The sequence below is a fragment of the Passer montanus genome, unplaced genomic scaffold (assembly GCF_014805655.1).
Source record: "Passer montanus isolate IOZ18808 unplaced genomic scaffold, ASM1480565v1 scaffold10, whole genome shotgun sequence".
Lineage (NCBI taxonomy): Eukaryota > Metazoa > Chordata > Aves > Passeriformes > Passeridae > Passer > Passer montanus.
Genome location: NW_024356505.1, coordinates 19,735,842 through 19,757,299, shown reverse-complemented (window position 1 = coordinate 19,757,299; position 21,458 = coordinate 19,735,842). Strand labels below are relative to the sequence as shown.

The window sequence follows — 21,458 nt, the reverse complement described above, 5'->3', positions numbered from 1 at the left end:
TACTTACATAAACTGCAAATGAGGTCTTGGTTGCAAAAGGCTGGTTTGGATCCTTGCTGCCAAGAAAAAAATTAAATTAAGACAACGCTACATTAGCAATGTTACTTTTTGTACTGCTAGATACGTGAGCTGAATAATCTTTTTTTAATTCGAACTCATGCTGTATGTGAAAAAAGGATTTTTCTCTTCTCTTTCTCTTGCTTTGTTTATTTGAAACAGATAGATCATGTTGTTTTCCCTGACTTAAACCTTCCTGAAATTTAGTATCACTGATTACTGCCTGGATTCACCAGGAAAGAGAATTCTACCCACAGCTTACTCACTAATTTCCTTTCACACCCACCACACATCTGCACTTGGGACAACAGGAAATTTTAATTAAGACAAAACCTTTTTGCATGATGATTTCATTTCCAAGATAAATAAAAGCAAGCTGGCAGCAACCCTTTGAAAGGAAGGAGCCTGTTTAGACTTTCTGTTACATACAGTTGGTTGTCTTTTTCATCCGCTTTCCTTACATCTTTTCATTTCTGCCATGAGTTTTATTGTGCATGAAATTGATGGCTGGTAGCCCTGATTAAAGCCAGGCCTGAAACACTGAGATGCTGCTGGAAAGACGTGGCTCACTCTTCCCCCCACCACTAAATATTCTAGATATTCCACTGCTTGCTGTAGCTTCCTCTCACCCACGCTGTCTGTTTGGTCTACTGGAGGTAAAAGCCCATGAAAAAAATAGGTCTATGCTTATTTCACACATCAGTATGCAGTAATCATGTTTAGCACTGGGGTCATTAGCTTACACTAAGCAGCAAGAAGGTCCATGATAGGAGGGTAATAGTGTGAGACACATGTGAGGGACTAATTGGGGTGCATTTGATGATCTGGGAGAAACCAGGTGCCTGACAATCTTGAGAGAAAGAAAAAAAAATAGCATCAAATGGACCTTGTGACTTACTGGTGTGTATAGGTTTCCTCAAGTACAAGGTGAAAATATCAGCACCAACTGCTCAGTCCGTCTCAGTGTGGGCACAAACACTGTTTGTACAGGTGCTGCACCTTTTGCTCTTGCAGAGGGGACATTTACTGGGCCCACTCAGGTATCAAACCTGAGAGTGAGCCAGAGCTCTTGAGCATTTCTGCCATTCCCCACTGACTGGGTAGGTGACCTGCAGCTGGATCTTGACGTAAGTGGCATTTCTGCCATTCCTTTCAGCAGGACCAAATGCTACATTCCTAACACTACATGCAGTTGCTTAGAAGCTCCCTAGGGATCTCTTGCAAGTTGCAATCTTCTTTAATTAAGCAAAGTTTTAGAGAAAAATTGTTTTTTCTTTCTAGAGGTCTTGTATTTATTGGTAAACACAGCAAAAAAATTAAATTTTTCTTTGCTTGACTTTTGTATATTTCTAACCCTTAATTTAGCAGTACCACTTGTACTGGTCAAAGGAAATTAAATCTTATTGTTCAGTCTGACTGATTTTTCGCTCTGGAGATTGCTGAACTGGACCCATCCCTCATATGTCACCATCAGATATCAGATGATATTTCAGGCTCAAAATGTTACCAGGTTTCTTGGAAAAGGAATAGGCCAAGTTTCATTATGCATATTAACTGGAATTCAGCCTCCATGGAATGACTGCACTATGATGAACCAGGTGTAACACCCTAAATCTAGTCACTCCCCACTTATAATGACAGATTTTAAAAGGTGTATTGGCCAACACTGAAGAACATCGATGGGCTTGCTCATGTTCTTCAACTGGAGTACATTTGCAAATATTTAGCATGCAAGCCAAATTCTGACAGAGTTCAAGTTTTATGCAGCTGTTTTCTTGAATAAAGTTTTCATTTTTATTCCATTTGGACAGTTTTCCTCTTTCTGCTGGTTATTTTCAGTGTCAAAAGCCATCAGTAGAATGATACATGTCCCTGTGGGTGAAATCTCATCCACATAATTCTGTATTTTCACAGCATTACTCAGCTGGGCTGTTTTATTATGAGGAAAATGAAACTTTGAAAACATTTCCACCTCCATAATGTACTTCTTAATATTTAAATGAAAAAGAAACACAATAACCCAACTAAAGCAATTCCTATCTGGCAAAAGCTAAGTCTTATATTTTCCAGGCATTGTGTGACTATTTAATCATTCTTTAAAATAACATAGGAGACATTAGAAATTTGTTTGTGAAAGCATAAGAATGGCTCTCTGACTTCCAGTGTTCTGTGCTTTCAGCATCCTGTGTATTGTGTGAATGTAGTTGGAACACAGAATGCACACAATCTTATTACTGTCTCTACGGATGGAAAAATGTGCTCCTGGAGCCTGGACATGCTCTCAACTCCACAGGTGGGTTTGTTTTCACCAGCGTGGGGGGGGAAATTGTCTTTGGTAGAGCAGGATACCTGCATAGTGGAACATAGCTCCTAAGAGACAAAATCTTGCATCCTATACAAACTAAAACCAATGGATGCACTTGAAAGAGTACAGCTTGCTTCCAGCAGTCTCTGCTAAGAGCCAAACCCCATTTCCTTTACCACAAATCATGTAATTATTGTAATACGTTAATACATAGGTCAGTTTCAAGTGAAAATGAAATAGTCCATTTTAAAGCATGGCAATTACAGAAGTCGCCTGTGGTATAAATTGCACTTATTCTACAGCATTGTTTAACAAATATGGACTAGATTGCACTGCTGCTGAACACACCCTAGGCACTGCAGGTTTCCAAGGCACAGTCAGAAACTTATTTTGCTGGCTGCCTTCAGTAGCCAAAGGAACAAACAATGCAAATCAAAAGTTTTAGAACTAATTCTCCCGCACTGGAATGTTTGCTACTATTGTCTGTTCCCCCCTCCTCTCCTTTGTATCAGAAATGAAAGGAAACACAGGAAAATTGCCCAAACCACTAGTGATTATAATAATGGAAACTAAACAAAGAATCCAATGCTGAAAAAGGTGTACAGAAAGCATCTTTTAAGTGTTATCTTCTGAAGAAATACATTTGCTATTCTAACACATCACTCATTTTTATACAGAATTTCTTAGAAAAAAATTAATATAATTTTTACGAAGCATCATGGGATCTGATCTTGTTTCAAAATGCTGCATAGAAACTCCCTATAATGATTCCATTAATCATGCACTAATGTGCAATTATTATTGAATTATTTGCTTTTCAGTGTTTACACAAGAGGTGGGACTCCTCTATCCTAACCTCAGCCATCTAAAAGTTGATGTGTCAAGTCTAAGTTAGAAATTCAAGTTTTCTGTACCACTGAGGTGGAGAGAGGCTGGTACTTCTGGAGGGTGACTCATCCCATCCAAGTGTGAAAAGCCATTTCAGATACCCACCCTGGGACATGGAACTGTCCTATCTTAGGGTGGAGGAGGATTCTGGAAGTCATCACATCTACTCCTCTACTCAAAGTGAGACCAACTTCAAATTTTGACCACATTGCTCATGTAAGGCAACAGTGTGGGGCTGGTAGTTGTGCCCTGGGACTGTAAGAAACCAATACTCTTCTGTAGTAGAAATGGAGGCATCTAAAATGGCCCTGGCATAATGCCTTCCACAGTTTCTCACCTAAACATCAAGAAGATAAATCAAATCTCACCCCTACGTATTCATTTACTGGAATACTAAAGTCTGAAGCACAGATCTGTGAACATCTGAGTTCCAGTATCTCATCACTCAAATGGAATTTCCCTGCTCCAAATCTGGCTCTCGACAAGGATGGGAACACACCCCACATTACACTGAAGTCTGGCACATGGCTCATGGTGATCTAGAAAAGAGAGGCACAGGACTTGACGTCAAGCTGCCTGCCATAGCTTTAAACTGGGAGGAGTAAAGTGTTGCTGATGTGTGTCAGTCTGAAACTTTCCAAAGACACAGCTCCAGAGCACTTGTGTACAGTCATGGTGTGGGCGCTGGGAGCAGAGTGTCCACCACAGTCTATGGCCATGCCTCTGCAGAGACACTAAATGATGATCTCACCCCAGAAGGTTGTAACAAAAATATATGGTCTCTCTCCCATATAACAGAGTTTCTCTCTCTCTCACTCACATGTTTACGGAAATATGGGGTGGTCTCCCAATGCATTTTCCATGCCTTGTTTTGCCTTTATAATAGAACCGAATTTATTTCAAAGAAAAGCATAAACCAAGCAGAAGAATTTCTCTGTGGGTTTGCATCACTCTCCTTTCACAGGGATACCCAATTTCTTTACAGAAAAAAAGCCCTTTTGAGAAAAACCGTACAGGCTTTGGCCCTAGAAGAACAGCAGCACAGACCTTTTAAACATAGAGAACATAACCACTTAAATAGCTAAAAATGAAAATGGTTAAATCATTCAGGCCTTTTGTGGATTCTTGGGTTACACCATTTAGGCTGAAAAACTAAAAATTTGTGCAAAATCTGCTCAAAGTGTACACATCTTGCAACAGCCACAAACTTGCATGGTTATTTTATTTGCAATTGCAAAAACGGGCATGCTGATTTACTTTAAAATATAGCTACCAAATGAAAACAAAAAACATTCCTGCTGGTTTGTAGCTTGATGGTGGAGTCTAGAGGGAGTGTTTATGGTTACCTCAGAAAATCCCTGAAAAGCAATGCTTAGAATGGTGGTAGTGACAGGACCCCAACTTTTTAATTTTGTTCTGCAAAGGGACAAATGACACAGTGAAATAAATGCCTCACATGCACATGATATTGCAAGAGCTTCCTGACAAGTGATTTCCAGAATGTAAATAGAAGGGTATTGCATGATTTATTAAAGCCTGGGGCTGGCAAATGTAACCATTAAGGTATTATCTTTAGTTTCTGCACCATTAGATTTCAAATTCTCACCTGTCATCTCTGGCTGATTTAAGATGATGCAGAAAAGGCCAGTGCCTTCCTGCCAGTCTCATATGTGTGACAGACAGCACTGGGGATGGCAGGAGCATCCTGGTTTGTGACACTGCATCTTCTTACAACATCTTATGTAGAAACCAAATGTGACTGGGTCAAATGATTTCATCTTCCTCTCCTGCTACTCCATGTAATATTTAGAAATCAGTTTTAAAAAAACCCCAACCCAGACTAACGAAAGGAGGATGCCAGCATAATAACAAAAACCTGTTTTGGTAGGAGAGCATGGAGCTGGTATACAATAAGTCCAAACCAGTGGCGGTCACAGGAATGGCTTTCCCAACTGGAGATGTCAATAACTTTGTCGTGGGCAGTGAAGAGGGAACAGTCTACACAGCCTGTCGTCACGGAAGGTGAAGTTCAGCATTTTGTACTTATAAAACGTTGTGTACTTGTGTTGATGAGAGATAGCCAAGTGTGTGTGGAGAGTGTTCAATATTTTCTTCTCTTGGATCAACAATGTTTGTACTGTTCCTGTGACCAGCACAGGAGCTCCCTGACTTTCAGCATCTTTGCTACAGCCTGCTATAGTGGGGCAGTTACCCCAGGCTCCCCGTGTAGCTGGTTGGGAGCAATGATTACCCTAAGGCTGACTTTATTTACCTTTTTCAGTCATGTGCCTGAAGAGAAGGTGGCTGGGCCCTCAGAAATACCTCCTTCTCACCTGTGAGATGAGATGAGATGAGATGAGATGAGATGAGATGAGATGAGATGAGATGAGATGAGATGAGATATGAGATGGAGGTTTACACAGCTGTGTACAGGTTTATACACCTAGCTGAGACACCAGTGTCTATGTCTGCACAAGTCAAACAAGGCCCTCAGAGACACTTCTGTTGCAGGGTAATCAGGCCTAAACCAATATCGAATGGTAATCTGTTTTATTTTTTACCATTCTCAGCTCCATCTTCAGTCTCCACAGGAATAAATCAGAGAAAAGCCACCATGGGCCTGGTTCCATTAATAAGACGGATGCAGCCACAGTGTGCCACATGGGTTCTAGACAATCCTGTGCTTTCTCACGCTGTGGTCACACATAACATAACCCAGGCTGTAGTTTGGTATTGCAAGTTCCTTGTTTGGCACCCTGCAAACCTGCAGGATGCTAGTGTGATCTCTTAGCTTCCAGTAGTAGTTTTATCTCTGGGAAACTTGAAAGGCTTTTGTAAAGAACAAAAGCTTGGTTTTCCACTGACAGACGTGGAGCTCATCTGCCCCGCAATATTCTGTGAATTCATATTTTATCATATTCCGAGTTTATGTTGGCCAAAAAGACATTGATACAGTGATTTAAGATTGTAAGGCTTCTGTTACACATCCCAAATATTTTATAAATACTGCTTCACATATGTTTTGTTCAATGACTTTTTATTTTTATATATTTTTATTTTAGCCTGACAGCTGACAGTGTTGCAAAATTGTGTCTATTTAGACATGATTTGAATGAGTCTTAGGCTACTAGGATGAATGAAGCATGCCCAAGGGCATTTCTCACTTCTGAACTTTCAGACTTGCCTGGTTTGTTCCTCACAAGAGGAGGAAGGTGTCAGATCCTCTTTTAGTACACCTTTTTAGAAGCCTTCTGCTGACCATTGACCATTGGTCTCAGTGCTCCAGAACTCCCCCTACCTCACTGACTACGTGGCAGAGAGCTGGGATAAAACAAGAGGTGTCCTTTGTATCCAGCACTGCAGGGCTCAGCCCCTGCTCCAGCACATGCTCCGAGGTCTGGCAGGGGAACATAAGTGAGATCACCCTGTCCACTCTGGAGAGGTGAGGGGACACTGCACCAGCTGGATGAGGGAGCAGTTTCCTCTGGCACAGCTCCATATCTCCTTTCACACTGGCACAGGGCAATTTTTCTATAATCTAGCTAAAAGGGTAATTTCATTATTCCCTTTTCTGTGTATACTGTGAGACAGCACTGACAACTGATCTAGCATCATTTGCTTCCAGGAAGAAGAAAACTGTGCACATTGCCTCTTACACAGCGTTGTACTTTTCCCTGCTAATAGATATTCCAGCCTCTGGCTGATGAAATGCACATCTCCCCTTGTTCAAAGTAATGACTATATGATACCTGATCGCAGGATCAATTACTTCACTTTTTGTGAAAAAGCATTTGCTTCCTAGTGACTTGATTGACTGCTATGAAAAGTTATCTTAGATATTTAAGAGAAAAATAATTGCCCATGATAAGTCATTAACATATCTGCATTTTTATTTCAATGGTTATTCCTTGATAATGGCTTACTCTGAGGCATAAGCTATAGTATAATTACAATTTAGAATTTTATAATTATACAGAAGTGTTACTTCAATCTACAGGAGTAGACCATGTATGTAGAAGTGAGTAAGGTAAATCTTCAGAAGTAAGAGAAATTCTCCCTGTGCTTGATTCTAAGTGTTAATGTTGCCCACTGGAGTAAACTTCTGCAGGCAAAGTCCTTAGCAGAAGGAGAAAGATTTGCAGGTTAAATAGAACTTTAAAAGGAAACAGGACCCTAACAGTAAAGAAAAGTTATGTTAAAACACTAGGTGTTGAACCACTCTCTGTATGTAAATCCTTCTTCTTCCTGCAGTAAAGCTGGCATTGGTGAAATTTTTGAAGGCCACCAAGGACCTGTCACAGGAATCAACTGTCACATGGCAGTGGGTCCAATAGACTTTTCCCATCTCTTTGTCACATCATCATTTGACTGGACAGTGAAATTGTGGACCACAAAGGTAAGAAATCCAAGTTGGGCTGGGACAAGTAATTCTACTTGTGAAAATGCTGTTGTCAGAAATATTTTAATACTGTCTATCAAGTCCTAAGAACCAATTAATTGAAATGCTGTGATTAGAATGAGCATTGTGATACAATTGTAAGTAAAATATATAGCTACTGTAATAACCCTCAATCATATTTGCCATGGAGCATACCTTACCATTTAGGAGGCCTTCATTTCAGTGTTAACCCTAGTGCTGAGCAGTTTCACAAGGCAAGGAGATGAGGATGTCTTGTACTCCCAGCCATCAAACAATCCATTCAGCACTCCCTGTGTGCAGGCTAAACTGCAAGGCTGATATTATGCACCGTGGTGGTGCAGGAGCAGGAACAGCTTCCTCTGATGAAGCAACAGGGGAAGTGCACATACAACTTACTGCTATCAATATCACCTGCAAAATTCCCTGCTGGAGGAGGCTGTGATAGCCAAAAGGTATAAAATGTCCCAATGACATTAGACACTGGAAGCAGGGAGGAAGCACATGCTGGAACGTACATTCATGACCACCAGGGATCTGCTGCTGACGGCTCTGTGGCCGTCTGTCCGTGACCTCTTTCAGAGAGAGCAGCAGAAGAGCAGAAATGGCACAGTCCTGTGGAACTTTGAAACCCCAACACTCCATGGGACAGACTAAACAGACCAACCTGATGGATACAGTCTGAGTAAAACAGAACAATGAGATGTAAAGTCCTAATTATATAAGTAATCTAAATTTATTTTTTTATACACCAGAGTAGAGAACTGCCCTCCAAATGTCAGGTTCTTGCTTTAACCAAGTTGGTTTTATGCCTGCATTTGTTTCACATCTTGAGCTGCACCCAGCAGAGTTCCCGTACTGGAAGCTGACCACAGTCAGGAAGTATCTCAGCATGTGTTCCTCCAAGCATCAGGGCTTGGAGATGCTAGAACAGATGCACAGCAAATGTAAATATGCAAGTGATCAGAAGGGCTCATGTGACAGCCTTGTGCTGGAAAAAGAACCAGTTACCTAGATGGTAACTTGAATCAGCTTCAATAGTAGCTTCCCAGTGCTTTTGTTAATGGCTTGATCCAATGTGTGTGCTAATTAACAGGTATCTTTTCCTAATCAGCAATGACCACAGCTGTTGGTTTTGTCTTGAGCATTGCACTTCAGGAAACTCACAATGAGAAAGGTGCATGATTTACCTAACTCACATGTAACTAAATACATCACTAGACCCAACCTGAACCAATGCAAAAGTAATCCAGAGGAGTGGACATGGACAGCTGGAATGCTTCTGGGATGGTTCCTAGGTGGCAATTGTTAGAAAAGGCTGCATGATAGCCAGGGGATGGACAGCTTAAATGTTGGCTCACTGGGGCTAGATAGACTGGTGTGTGAGACAAGGGAGTCCTGGGCAGTGGTGACTTCCCTTGGGAGCAAGGGAATATTGGAGTGTTGAAGCTGAAGCTGAGTAAGGGGAGAAGAATTTGTGGGGAGTGCAGGGAAGATGAAAGGCAAGTATAGAATTCCAATCACACATGTACAGAAAAGTCTTGGACTGGTATTTAGCTGTCAGCTTGAGGCTGAATATGGCAATAAGGGTCTCATTCATCTGCAGCTTAAATGAAATTGCATTAAGGGATAATAAAGCCTGATTTTTATTTTAAACTCTTGGGATTTTAGAAGTTAGTAGTAACACTAACACAGCACATTTTGGGCACAAAGACACTGCAGATAGTAATACACAGTTATCCTTGTGGAACATTTCAGTGCCAGAATGGTTGGGTCTGATTTTGTTCAAGACAATCAGTTTTCAAAGAACCAGACCATTTAAATTTCTGATATCTATCAAGCTGTGGCTTGTCTGGCAAGAGAGGCTTCCTGAGAAAGCTGTTTGAGCTGGGCGAGCTGTGATGTGCATGTGACACACCACAGCACTGCTCAGACCTGGAAGCTGCACTGCTCTTTTGGATCACTCACTTTCTTCTGGAGCAGGTTTAAGCAGCAGCAGCAGCCCCAGGCTGCTGCCCTGCCAGCCACTGCCCTGTGAAAACATCCTCTGAGACACTAGACAAGTTCTTGAATTGTGATGAATGTTTTCTTTTTCTCCCCATTCAACTGCATCAGAAGTTTATTTCCATATTGTCTGAATAATTTTCTTGGCTGGAGCTACTACATATTTAAGGCTCTCTTTGTTCAGTTCTCATAGTCAAGGCTCAGTCAATCAGTGGGCTCTGAAAAAAAAATAGTGGATTGATATAAAGTATTAAGTGCTTCTGCTAGCTAACAAGATTTTAGTCAGAATTCATTTATTCCTTTAGTTTTTTATTTGTAAATTTAGTCTCCCTATCAGCATCCAAAGCCATATTGCTTTCCTGCTTCTACCAGCGTTGTCTGCTTAATCCTGTGCACATTATCCTCTTTGGTCATGAAATTCAATTCCTTTCTGTTTCACAGGTTCAGAGTCAATGTCCAATTGTAAAGTGAACCATAAAAGCTTTGTGTTTATATTGTCTATTGATGTTGTGTAGCATCCTGGGGTGCTTACAAGAAAGGCATTTTCATAGCAGGCATTTGACTGATGGATTGAAAGCACCATCTCCCTTAAAAACTTTCACTTTACATTTTATAATGTTTTTGTGGTTAACACATTTTCTAGCTAAAGGCAGTTCAGCCAGGTGACTGAGAATAAGATTTTCACTAGCGGATGAATGAGCGTTTTGTAGATAGCACTGACACAAGGTTCATATTATCATCCATCACATTAGCCAAAAATTAGATCCCTGTGTGAATAGCAAGCAACCAGAAGCAACAGGAAAAGAAACAGAATTTGCAAAGATAGTTGCTTGATAACCACAGCATTACCTGGTTCCTGATGAAGTTAATAGGGCTTTCACCTTGAATTTGTGCTACACCATGTGAGCAAGTCTGGGATGCAGAGCTGTCAAAGGGAAGTCCCGATGTGAAGTGTCTGTGGAGCTCTGCCCTTAATTAGGTAGTGTCGGTACGATGCTTTGAAGAGGTAAAGTGCTAAGTGGAAATGCTAAGTGTTGTTAATTAATTAAACACTAATCCTCATGAATGAATAGCATGAGGTTAAATAATGAAATGTAAGTATTGTTATTATTACAGCAATTGCTGTTTGGAGAGCAAATTTTTTGATATTGTGTCAAGAGATGGAAGCTGTCTTGGAATTGTTAAAACATAGCAAAACATAAGCTGGCTTCAGCTAAAGCCTAGAAGATGGTTTGTTTGCTGCTAAGGGAGTTAATAAGGGTCTGGACAGACAGCTGGATTTTGTTAGCTTTTTCATCCTTCACATGCCTTCTTTAGCTCTTATCCTTCCACTGAGGGGAGGTGCTAATGACTAATTTTCTCCTCTTGCACCTATGCCTAAGTTGTGCTCAGATGGGCAGAGATTGGAATAACTGTAAAACATTGCTCTATCCCCATCCATGCTGGTCTCCCTCCGCCTAATGTTTAAGTAATGGTGGTAATGCCAAAATCAGAAGGAGGCTCAGAGGTGAGCAGACTGGTAGTAGGGCCACCACATAACCATTAGCAGGGTCTACTGGAGCCTGAGGTCATGTGTGCCCCCAGTGACAGATCACCCACTGTGTGTCTATGCTCAGTTTTTCTTTGCTAGTATGTGCATCAATGGTAGTGCCTTCCTCGTGCCTCTCCTTTCTCTTTTTTTTTTCTTATGCTCTTCACATGCTGCTCTTCTCTTCTGTATGCTCTGCTATTCTAGTCTGTTGAGTTTTTTTGAGAAACCACATTTTAAACAGCAAACATTCCCATTTCTATGCTATGTGCCTTCACATACATCTCTGTACCTTGAATGTCTTATGTCCATGTGCTTGCTGACAACCTGGGTACAACCCAGTCCTCCTGTCTCTTGGAGCAAATCATTTTACCTGTTATATCTTCCTTTCAGCATGTAACTTCAGACTCCACTGGTTTTCATTTGGTCTAGAGTTGAACACCATCTCCTCCAAGGTCCAGCTGAAGCCTACCTTTAGAAAAATGCAAAGAAGCATGTGGTGGTGGTGGTGGTGCTATAGACCTCTATAGGTACCTCTGCCCTTCCCTAAAAGCCTTGCTGATAGGATCTGATCAGATCCACCTAATAGACCAAATTTACTGTGATGGAAAAGGGTGTTGCAGAATGAACCAGGGCACTACTTGATGGTCACCATTGGGCCACATCTTCTCATATTATCATGTAAGGCACTTTAGATGACTCTTCATATGAAGTTGGATTCTCCTGCATCTTTTATTACGCAGAGCTTTCACACTTTGGTTTCTTATGCAGCCACTGGAAGCAGTAACAGTACTGCATACATTAGACCCCTCTTGGAGAGACCACCATTCCTGCCCACCACTGTCTATGCAGGAGCCCAAGTCTGGCAGATGATCAGTTGCTGTAGCTTTTGGTGGCTTTCTTGCATCTGGGCAGCCTCAGGCCATGTCTAAATCGGCAGACGTGTCAGCACTTTGGAGCTCCCAAGTCTGTCTTCGTATCCTGGCTTTTCCCAAACCACTACCAGGAAGGAATCAGCCTCTTTATCCCATACCACATGCACATATACATATGACCCTTGATTTGCAGCCAGAATCCTGTGGAATCCTTTACTTCTCCCTCTGACTGATTTTGGTGGGTCTCAAATGTCTACCTCAAGGGACAATTTCCCTCCTCTTATTTTGGATACCTGACTAGAATGGTCTCCCTCACTGATGCATTACCACACAAAGCTCCTTCTTTTCTCTTTGATAAAAGCAATTAAAATTATTGATTTGATTAATCACTGCCCAAATGTTAATTTTATCTGATTAGAGGGAATGACAAAGGGTAATAAAATAGCATGCTGGGATTTCATGGAAATGATCTCTCTGTGGTGTGAGTTCAGAATTTTGAGTTTGATCCAAAAACAAGTCAATGAATGAATTTGCTTCAGAGCACACTTTCTGTCAGAAGGCCAAGCTGACTTGGGGAAGAGGGTGGAGTTGCCTGTTCAGACAGGATTTTTTTAGGTTTTGCCCTTTACCTCTGGAGCCAGAGGTCTGGCTCTCATCCAGCTATTAAAAAAAAAAAAAAAAAAAAAAAAAAAAAAAAAATTTCTTGGTAATTTTAAAGAGCAAAACCAAAGTGAAGTCAGGTGGCTTGAAATCAGTCCCAAGTCCTTCACTTGAAATACTTCTTATTATTTCAGTTGCCTATGTAGCCATATTTGATAAGTGTTAGGAAAATATTTATCAGCTGGCCAACATGCTTAATTTACTAACATGAAACATGGTGCTTCTTTGTAATACATTTAGTGAACAATGGCACACACACAAACAAAACAGTCATCTAAAATACTGAGTTCTAAAAACTGAGTGGGCTAAACTGTATTTCAGAAAACCCTAATATAAATCCAGCTGTAGCAGTGAAAGCTCTATTTGCACATGGAAAGCAGAATTGGATTTCAGGAGCTTATATAATCTGTGCAAAACAAAGTCATCATTCCTTTTTTTCCCTGAAATCAAAATGCAAACCTCCCACTGACAGTTCTGTTGCAGAATTACACTGGAGGATCAAGCTCGCAAGGAATAGTGAAGCATTTCAGGACAATTATCAGTACATAAAGCCTAGGACTTCTTCCCTAATGGAAATTTTCTCCCACCTGCTTCAGGCAGCCATCCTTTCTCTGCCATGTGAGAGACTTTTGTTATCAGTAAAAAAAAAAAAAAGGAACTGTGTTCAAAGTCCTACAAGATGAAGTCGTCTTCAATAATAATTAGCCTCAAAATCATTGCTTGCTGACCCATGAAAGCTCTGCAGGCATCCTGGTGGCAGCAGCCACAAATACTAATCTCGGCTGTTAGCAGACAGAGCTGTAACATCAGCTGTGTCAGCCATCCTGCAATGCTCCTCGTGCTCCTGCTTGCTGGCAGCCGAACTGCAGCAGCAGCAGGGTCACTGGAAATCCTAGCAATTGGCTGAGTACAACGCAAGGCTGGGCCAGGTACCCTGCGACGAAGCAGCGTTTTCCATTAAAAAGAAAAATTGAATTTTCAGGGGCCTCATACCGAATGTTCCCATCAGAATCACAGGGGTGGGACCCAACCAAACCACAGCTACATTATCCCACTCCTCTCCTCGCCTTGCAATTTGAGCTAAACTACCTCTCTTTAACAACTTGAGGCCCGAAGGAGGGAGACCGGTGCCACTGACCCCAGAAGAGGTACATGCAGGACATCAGTGCATGCCACTGCCTCTCCTGCATGGCAGGAAAGCACTAGTGCACCAACCCAGCTTCTCCCAAATCATCTCAGCCACTCTCCAGCTCTGCTTCCTTGTCCCACCTGTGAGGGATATAAACAGGGAGTGATGATTGAAGGTAGAAGACCAAATCTGCCCTTCGGTGTTTCACTCTGTGTTTCCTCTGACCAGGACTTGGTAATTCTTCCATCAACATGCCTTGCTTATAATTTTCAGCAAGTCCCTCAAGAGCTCCTCTGAAAAATAATCCAGGAATATAGTAATATAAAGGCAGGAGTATGAACTACAGAAACTATGAATCAGTTTGCTAAGCAAGGACAGTAGGACTTTCTATAGTTTTGAACTTCTTAAAAGAAAGTGAGCCATTTTTAGAACAATAGTATTTCTAAAGGAGTCTTTTGACACAAATGCATAGTTAGTAGTTTAGGAAGAAGTACTGTCCTGCTTAGAGCATGTTTTAGATAAAAGGTGGAAAACTTGATTACCATTTAGTGATGAAGTCAGCAGTCTGAGGAAATACAGAAAAAATGGCAGATACCTGTATAGGCTTTTCCAGTGTTGCTGTCTGCACATGCCTCCAGTTTGATGTGGGTGAATGAAGCAGAGAATATTAAACCTCACAGAGTGGAAACCCATAGGCACAACTCTTGTAATTGTGGAATAAGAGGGGCTCCAGGTTAGGAATTAAAACTAGATGATCTAAAATGCAGAAACAAGAATACACCAGCCTGGCCAGCAGGAACTAGGAATAAAAGTAAGCTGGGGAACACTGTAAGCCAGTCTGCCTTACATGCATTCTGATGTTTTTAAAGTTCATCCATTGCAAGAAAATCTTCTAAATAATTTAAATTTACAGTAGGCATCAAGTAATGCACATTTATATCAAACTCACTGAAAATAGTACTTCAGCTAATATACAGTGGTAAAGAAGAATGGCATTCTTTCTGCTTTTTTTTTTCCTTTAGAAAATAGAAAGGTATTTTTCTATTGGGTAAGTGGAAAGGCATGGTAGAAGAGAACTTTGGAAGTACAGTAGCACAGCCAGAATGTGTTGCACCTCCGCTGAGTACTTAAAGAGTTAAGAAGGATTAACCACATAAGGAGTTTACCTGTCAGTAAAACTAGCTTCTAGGCTATATCCACAGATTTCAAAAGCTCTGCTGTTTGAATTTCTGATGCTTTCAAAAGACAAGTGCTGTCTGACTTTCCAAGTTCTTTTATTTTTTTTCTTCATACCATGGTATTAGACATTAAGATCAGTTCTCATTAAAACCGCCTGTGCCAATCATCAAACCTTATTTTCCTTTGCTTCCTTCTTTTATACTCACTCGTGGCACTTTGACTTTGAAGGAAACCACAAAAATGTAATCATCAGGTTATCTCCAGACTCGGTCTGCTCTCATAGCCCCTTTCCTTTTGGTCTTACCCTTGTCCCCTCCTCTATCCATAACAATTCCCACGTGTTTATGCAAAAATATTGGACCTTCTTTTATTATTGACAATTAAGAAAGGCAACTGTTTTGGCATCTCTGCAAGAACAATAATTTCTAAAAGTGAACAGTTTTCTGCTTTGTCTGTCTGCAACTTTTAGAATGCCGAAGCCCAATCAGTGTAACAATACTACAGCACTTAAACAAAAGGGTTGTGAAGAGTGTAGGGATCATTTCCACTCATTTCTTTCCCCCTCTTCTTCTGAGTCTAAAACTTAAGCCTGTTATCTTGGCAATCAAGTCAGTTTAGACTTGATTCAGTGACCTAGTAGTTATCTGACAGTGAGGTGACACAACATACAGATAGGTCACAGCCCAGTGAAATGCTCTTTGAGTCCCAGAGGTTCATCTGCAATCCAGCACTGACGCTGACTGCCAGAAGGAATTTTAAGGCAGGTAAAGGAGTTTTTACTCATGTGACTCAGATTGCCAGTGACATTGGGTGGCTAAAGCTGAACATGACCCTTTTGCTTTCCCACTGCCGTCCTCTGAAGGTCTGGCTAGTCCTGGAAAAGGTGGAGCAGGCTGCAAGTTGTGAGTTGTATAGTACTGGGGGCAGTAGGATAATGATACCCTTTGTGGAGAATGCAGACAGGCTTTGCTGAGCCATCAGGGATGTACCTGTAACTACTGCCTCTGATTTATGACATCTAGTAACAGTTCATGGGAATGCTGTAACTTTAAAAAATGAGCAAAAACTGAACTAAGTCAAGGCTCACAAGTATAGCATCCAAGCAGGAGCTATTGGATAATCCTAGATCACTGCAACTATTAGAAAACAGATTTTGGAGAAACATGATAGTACAGAACTGGCAAAATTCCTGTGGAGATCAGTCAGTCTGAATGAAACCAGGGCCTCTTTGACTCCGTACAAACAGAGAGAGAACATGCAGACTTACAAGAGCAGTAGAGCCTTATACAGAGCCGAGGACTGAACTCCTCACCACAAGAGGAATGGACAAGTAACCCTAAACAGCTAATAGCTGGTGTCCCAAGAAGAACACCATTGAAGGGGGAAAGATCAAGACCAGAGTAAAGCAAATTTGATGAGTATTTGACTCAATATTCCCAGCAGCTTTTCATTTCTGCTGTGCTGTCTGCATATTTTGAGTTGGCCTGGTTAAGTGGCACCATCAGAAGGGAAACAATGAGCCTGGATTCAGCAAAATACTGAGGTCTCTTCCAAGATGGAAAAGACGGGGCCTATAAAACACTGAACAAGCTCAGATCCTATCCTGAGCAGAAGTTCCACAAGCCGTGCCCTGTCCCAGTCTCTTTCACATCATCTAGTCAATGTGACACTGCAGCATTCACTTTAAATAAAGACAGAAGATTGTACCTTCCCTATGTGTTATCTCTGCTGAAAGAAATATCTTTCTTTGACACCATTTTGCATGTTGTGGTTTTGGTTTGTTTTTTTTTTAATTAATTAAGACTATTTATAGAATACTTGGTCTCACAGGGACCAAGTTCATAGAATCATAGAATGGTTTGGGTTGAAGGCTCTGTAAAGATCATCTCATTCCCAACTCCTATTCCCTGGTTTGTTGAAGGGCCAAACAGAGGAACAGACACTGCTCAGGACCACTCTGGCTCTGCTCTTTCCAAGTGCCTGAATGCCTGAGCTTGAGCCTAAACAAACAACATTAGCTTGTTCAGAAAGTTTCTATGCCAAGGACTAATGAATGCATCATATTTGCTGCACACCTAGAGAAACAAAATCAGCTTGAATCAACTTGCAAGTACTACACAATACTGATGGCTGCTGTTAATATGGTGAGAGCCAGAAGTATGGTGTTTGGCTTATCATCTTTAGAACAGAAGACAGTAGAGTAGAAAGAAAGAAGTGGAGACAGCAGAGTGTGTGGTGTCACCACACACCTGTACTGCTGAAGGCACAGTCTAGGAAAGTACCTTTAAGTGGAGCTGACACCCACAGAAATTGTGGCAAAGTGTAAAAAAGTGCTCGTTTCATGAAATAGGCAAAGCCAATAGTTTTTTCCATGGCTTTTTAGAAGTCAGATGCTAGTTAAAACCTGTGTATATGTATACATTCCTTTATATGGATAATTAGCTACTTCATGTGTGGCGCCTCATGGATTAAAGAAAATTCTTCTATGCAAATAAGTGGAATAGACTGGTCAAATTTATATGTGTAAAAACCCCCACTTTTATATAAATGTGTAGAATTTATTTAGGTGAGGTTCTTATTTCACAGACAAGTCTTACTTCCTAGACAGCCAATGGTACATAAAATATTCACTCTTCATTGTGCTCTTAAACAATACCTCTATAAAAACACTGAGGATAAATGATTGATAACATATTTAAATAGATGAGGAAAAAAAGCCCACATGTCTTGGAATTGACTTTTTGCTTTTTCCACTAAACGCTCAAATCATGTCCTTTTGGAATCAATGGCAAAACTCCATTGATTTTTAGGGCTATATTTTCACCCTACATTCTTCTTTTTCAGTAAAAAGTAGATTTGACCCAAGTTTTTCTGAAGATACTGCTTTAAACTATTTCTTCTCTTCTATAGAATAACAGAGTAGGTTCATATTTAAGAATGAAAGCTCATCAAGTTTAAATTTCAGTTGTTTTCTAATAATAGCCATATGTTAGTTATGGATTGTGTAGGTCTGAAGTTTTGGTAATTTAAAACTGCTTTAAAGTGACCTTTACATGGTTCCACATTTCAACAATTTCTAAAAGCAGTCGGTAGAGGTTCTTACTCATAAATGGTTGCATTACAAGATCTGCAGGCCTGGGCCCATAGTAAGGAAGAGGCTCAAAGTAAGGAAGTCCTGTGCACATTTATACACACAGCTAAACTCAGAAATGGAGTCGTCACAATGAAATCCACATAACTGCTCTCAGACCAGGATGAAATGCCAACCTTCAAAAAAGGCCAGTCGTTGTTAATATTTGAGACAGGACACGAAGAAAGATGGACCTTATGCAGTTGTTGTGCTCTTCTCTGGTTAAACAGTGCAAGAAGACAAGACAGTGTGGGAAATACTTTCTCTTTTTTCACTGGCAGCTGGTCAGGATGGGAGGACAGTGATATTGGGGGCAGTATGAAGGTGCAGCTCAGCTCCACTACCACTGCCTGATTTCTGCCATATGATTTCTCCCTGAATTCCCAACCACACTGCAGCTCATCTTGCCTTTTGGTTGGGCTGCTCACAATGCTGCAATTTCTTATTTCTTTGCAGTGCTCCACACCCTATTCTGCTCCATTAATTTGTGTGTCATTCCTTGCATGTCTGAGATCTTTCTCAAAAGCTGTATAATTCCTGTTGTCCACACTTTCCCTCTGACTTTCTATCTGACTGAATATTTCCACTGTTATGGTAAAGGCATTTCATTTTTGGTATTTGAGGATTTTCACCTCAAATCCCAGAACCTTGAAAGTGTTTTTATTTTGATAACAGGGAAACAGAAGCACATCAGCTAAAGCTATTTCCCAGAGACTACACAACATGTGTACAGCAAGATATAGACTAGCACCATATCTCCTGACCCTTCCTTCTAATGCCTTGGTCTTTAGGTGTGAAGTGGAAAATAACGTAACAGAACTAAAAAAGCCATTTTATAAGTGCCACACTCAAGATCAAAACAAGTTTTGATATGCTGACAAAAAGGAAATGCTGATTGAAATCTGCCCTGGGTTGATTGATATCTTAATAGGCCCTTAACTTCTGTGGAATTTTGTTACTTCTCCCATGACATTAAATTTTAAAGTGCTGTATGTGCAGCACTTTTCCCATGAATAAGAAAAATACCATCCATCTAGCAGTTGACCAGATTTCTTTTTCTTTTGGTATACTACTATCTTCAATACCCACCATGATTTAGACCCCTGATACATTTGAACCCATATTAGATGTTTTCAGTGAAAACCCACAGTGCAGCATTAGGAATCCATGTAGCTCTCACTAAATACTATTTCCTAGCTCACAGCTGTGAAGATTCACTTTGAAATTTCCTATTGAGTACCTCTGCCTCCTCAAAAGTTTGGTGTTCATTTGGCCCTAAAACCTGGAAAAGCTTTAGCACAGGCATGCAAGTAATTCCATTAACACATGTAAGTCCACTGATAGTATAATAGGCAGACACACATGTTTTGGAGACAAAGACCTTCTTCAGGAATTAAAATTTTTTTTTGTAATTATTTCATTTTCTTTTGCAAAACTCCAGCCTGGGAAAAGAATTTAAATAGTATACAAATTCGAGGTAATAAGATCAAGCTCTGATTTCATTTCATTGTTACACAAAATGTTTGCTAGTCTTAAGAAATGGACAAAAACCATTAGGCCAGTTACAAAAATTTGAGACCAAATCCTGTAATCAAAGCATCTTTCATTTAATTCAAGCAGAGGAAAACCCAGCCCCTGGAATAAATCCCTATGTATTTTCAGTATGTTTGCAAATAACAAAGTCATGTAATTAAACCTCTGAATACTTCCAGTAATTTTTTTTTTGTGATACCTGTGGTGGCCAGAAATATTACAGAAATGTTTACAACATGGTGCAGCAACAGCAACACACCACACCAACCCTCAGAGACAGGGCAGCACAGAGAAGGACACACGCCTGTCCCATGTACTGACCCTGCAGTGCTTCCAGCCCCAACACCCACCCAAGCACCACGGGCTGCAAGAGGACCAAAACCAAAACCAGCAAGGACCTGTCCGTAAACAGACGTCAAACCGACTGCATTGTCGCTTTAAATTAATAAAATAGGAGAGGAAAGTTATATAACAATTGCAATTGGTTGCTCCACTTTTTGGAAAAATGGCAATACATGCATGGCTGTGTATTGAGGCACTCCGGACAGTGTTTCCTTTGTAAAATGCACGAGGGTGCATTCCAGAGGGAGCTGACCGGGATGTTCTACGGGCGCTACCTGGACCCTTGCAGGCCCGCCCAGTGATGCTGCATTTCCCGGGGCCGGGGACCGGGGGGGACCGGGGGGGACCGGCGGGGACCGGGGCTCCCGTCCCGCCGGGGAGCGGCGGGGAACGGCAGCAGGAGGGAGACCCTCGGAGAAGCCCCATTGTTTAGATTTCTGTCATAAGCCATGAGAATACTTAATTTCTTTCATCTCTGGAGTTTTCATTATCATTCAAATTTCATTTTCCATTAATTGATCGGGGATTAGCGAAGCCATTATGCAAAAATTAAAAGACAAGCCAGATGCGATGAATAATTCATGAGGGACAATTACACTTTATTCCTGGTGCACTTCCTAACTTCCCTCCGACTCCCCGCCTGCCGCAGATGACAGCATTCCCTCCCTCCCTCCCTCCCTCCCTCGCTCCGGCCGTGCTCCGCCGGGAGCCGTGCTCCGCCGTGCTCCCGCACCGCCCCCCGCACCCCCTCCCGCCGCCGGGGTGCCGGCCGGGAGCGGGAGCGGGCGCTCTCCCCGCCCGCCTCTCCGCGCGTCCCACACCCCTCACACCGGGCATCTCATTTATCCCACCGGACAGTTGTTGCCCCATTAAAGCGCAGTCCCGCCCTTCGCGGAGGACCTTTCATCTGGGGAAGTTTTATGACACTTTATAAATGTGCAAAGTTTTTAATTAGACTCGCCAGACAGCCCCAGGCAGCACTAGCGCCACGAAGTCTTCATGCCGCTCTCTGCTTTACAGCACAACAAGCCGCTCTACTCCTTTGAAGACAATGCCGACTATGTCTACGATGTCATGTGGTCGCCAGTGCATCCCGCGCTCTTCGCCTGCGTGGACGGGATGGGGCGCCTGGATCTGTGGAACCTGAATAACGACACCGAGGTGAGGCGGCTCGGCGGCGCTGGGCGGGCGGGCAGCGGGGCGCCGGGCGCCACCTTAACCCTGTGAGAGCCGGCGCTGCCGTCCTCCCCGCCGGGGCTCCGAGGGGCGCCGCGCTCCCCCGGGGCGGGGACAGCCCGGCGTCGGCCGCCGCCCGCGCCCCGGGGCGCGGCGGGGAGGGGAGGGTGAGGGAGGGCAGGTCCCGCTGCCGGGGGCGCCCGCCCGTCCCCCTCTCCCGGCAGCCGTCCCTCCT

General features: G+C 42.0%; 1 protein-coding gene across 9 annotated transcripts in view; it reads left to right on the top strand.

The window, feature by feature from the left end:
- Positions 1-21,458, top strand: part of DYNC1I1 (dynein cytoplasmic 1 intermediate chain 1) — a 186,185-nt gene that overhangs the window by 137,325 nt on the left and 27,402 nt on the right. For all 9 annotated transcript variants that reach the window (XM_039704835.1, XM_039704853.1, XM_039704844.1 and 6 more), the window contains 4 exons: positions 2,237-2,350; positions 5,139-5,272; positions 7,502-7,646; positions 21,068-21,208. In XM_039704835.1, coding sequence (XP_039560769.1) covers positions 2,237-2,350; positions 5,139-5,272; positions 7,502-7,646; positions 21,068-21,208 — 534 coding nt within the window. The remainder of the gene's footprint in view (positions 1-2,236; positions 2,351-5,138; positions 5,273-7,501; positions 7,647-21,067; positions 21,209-21,458) is intronic.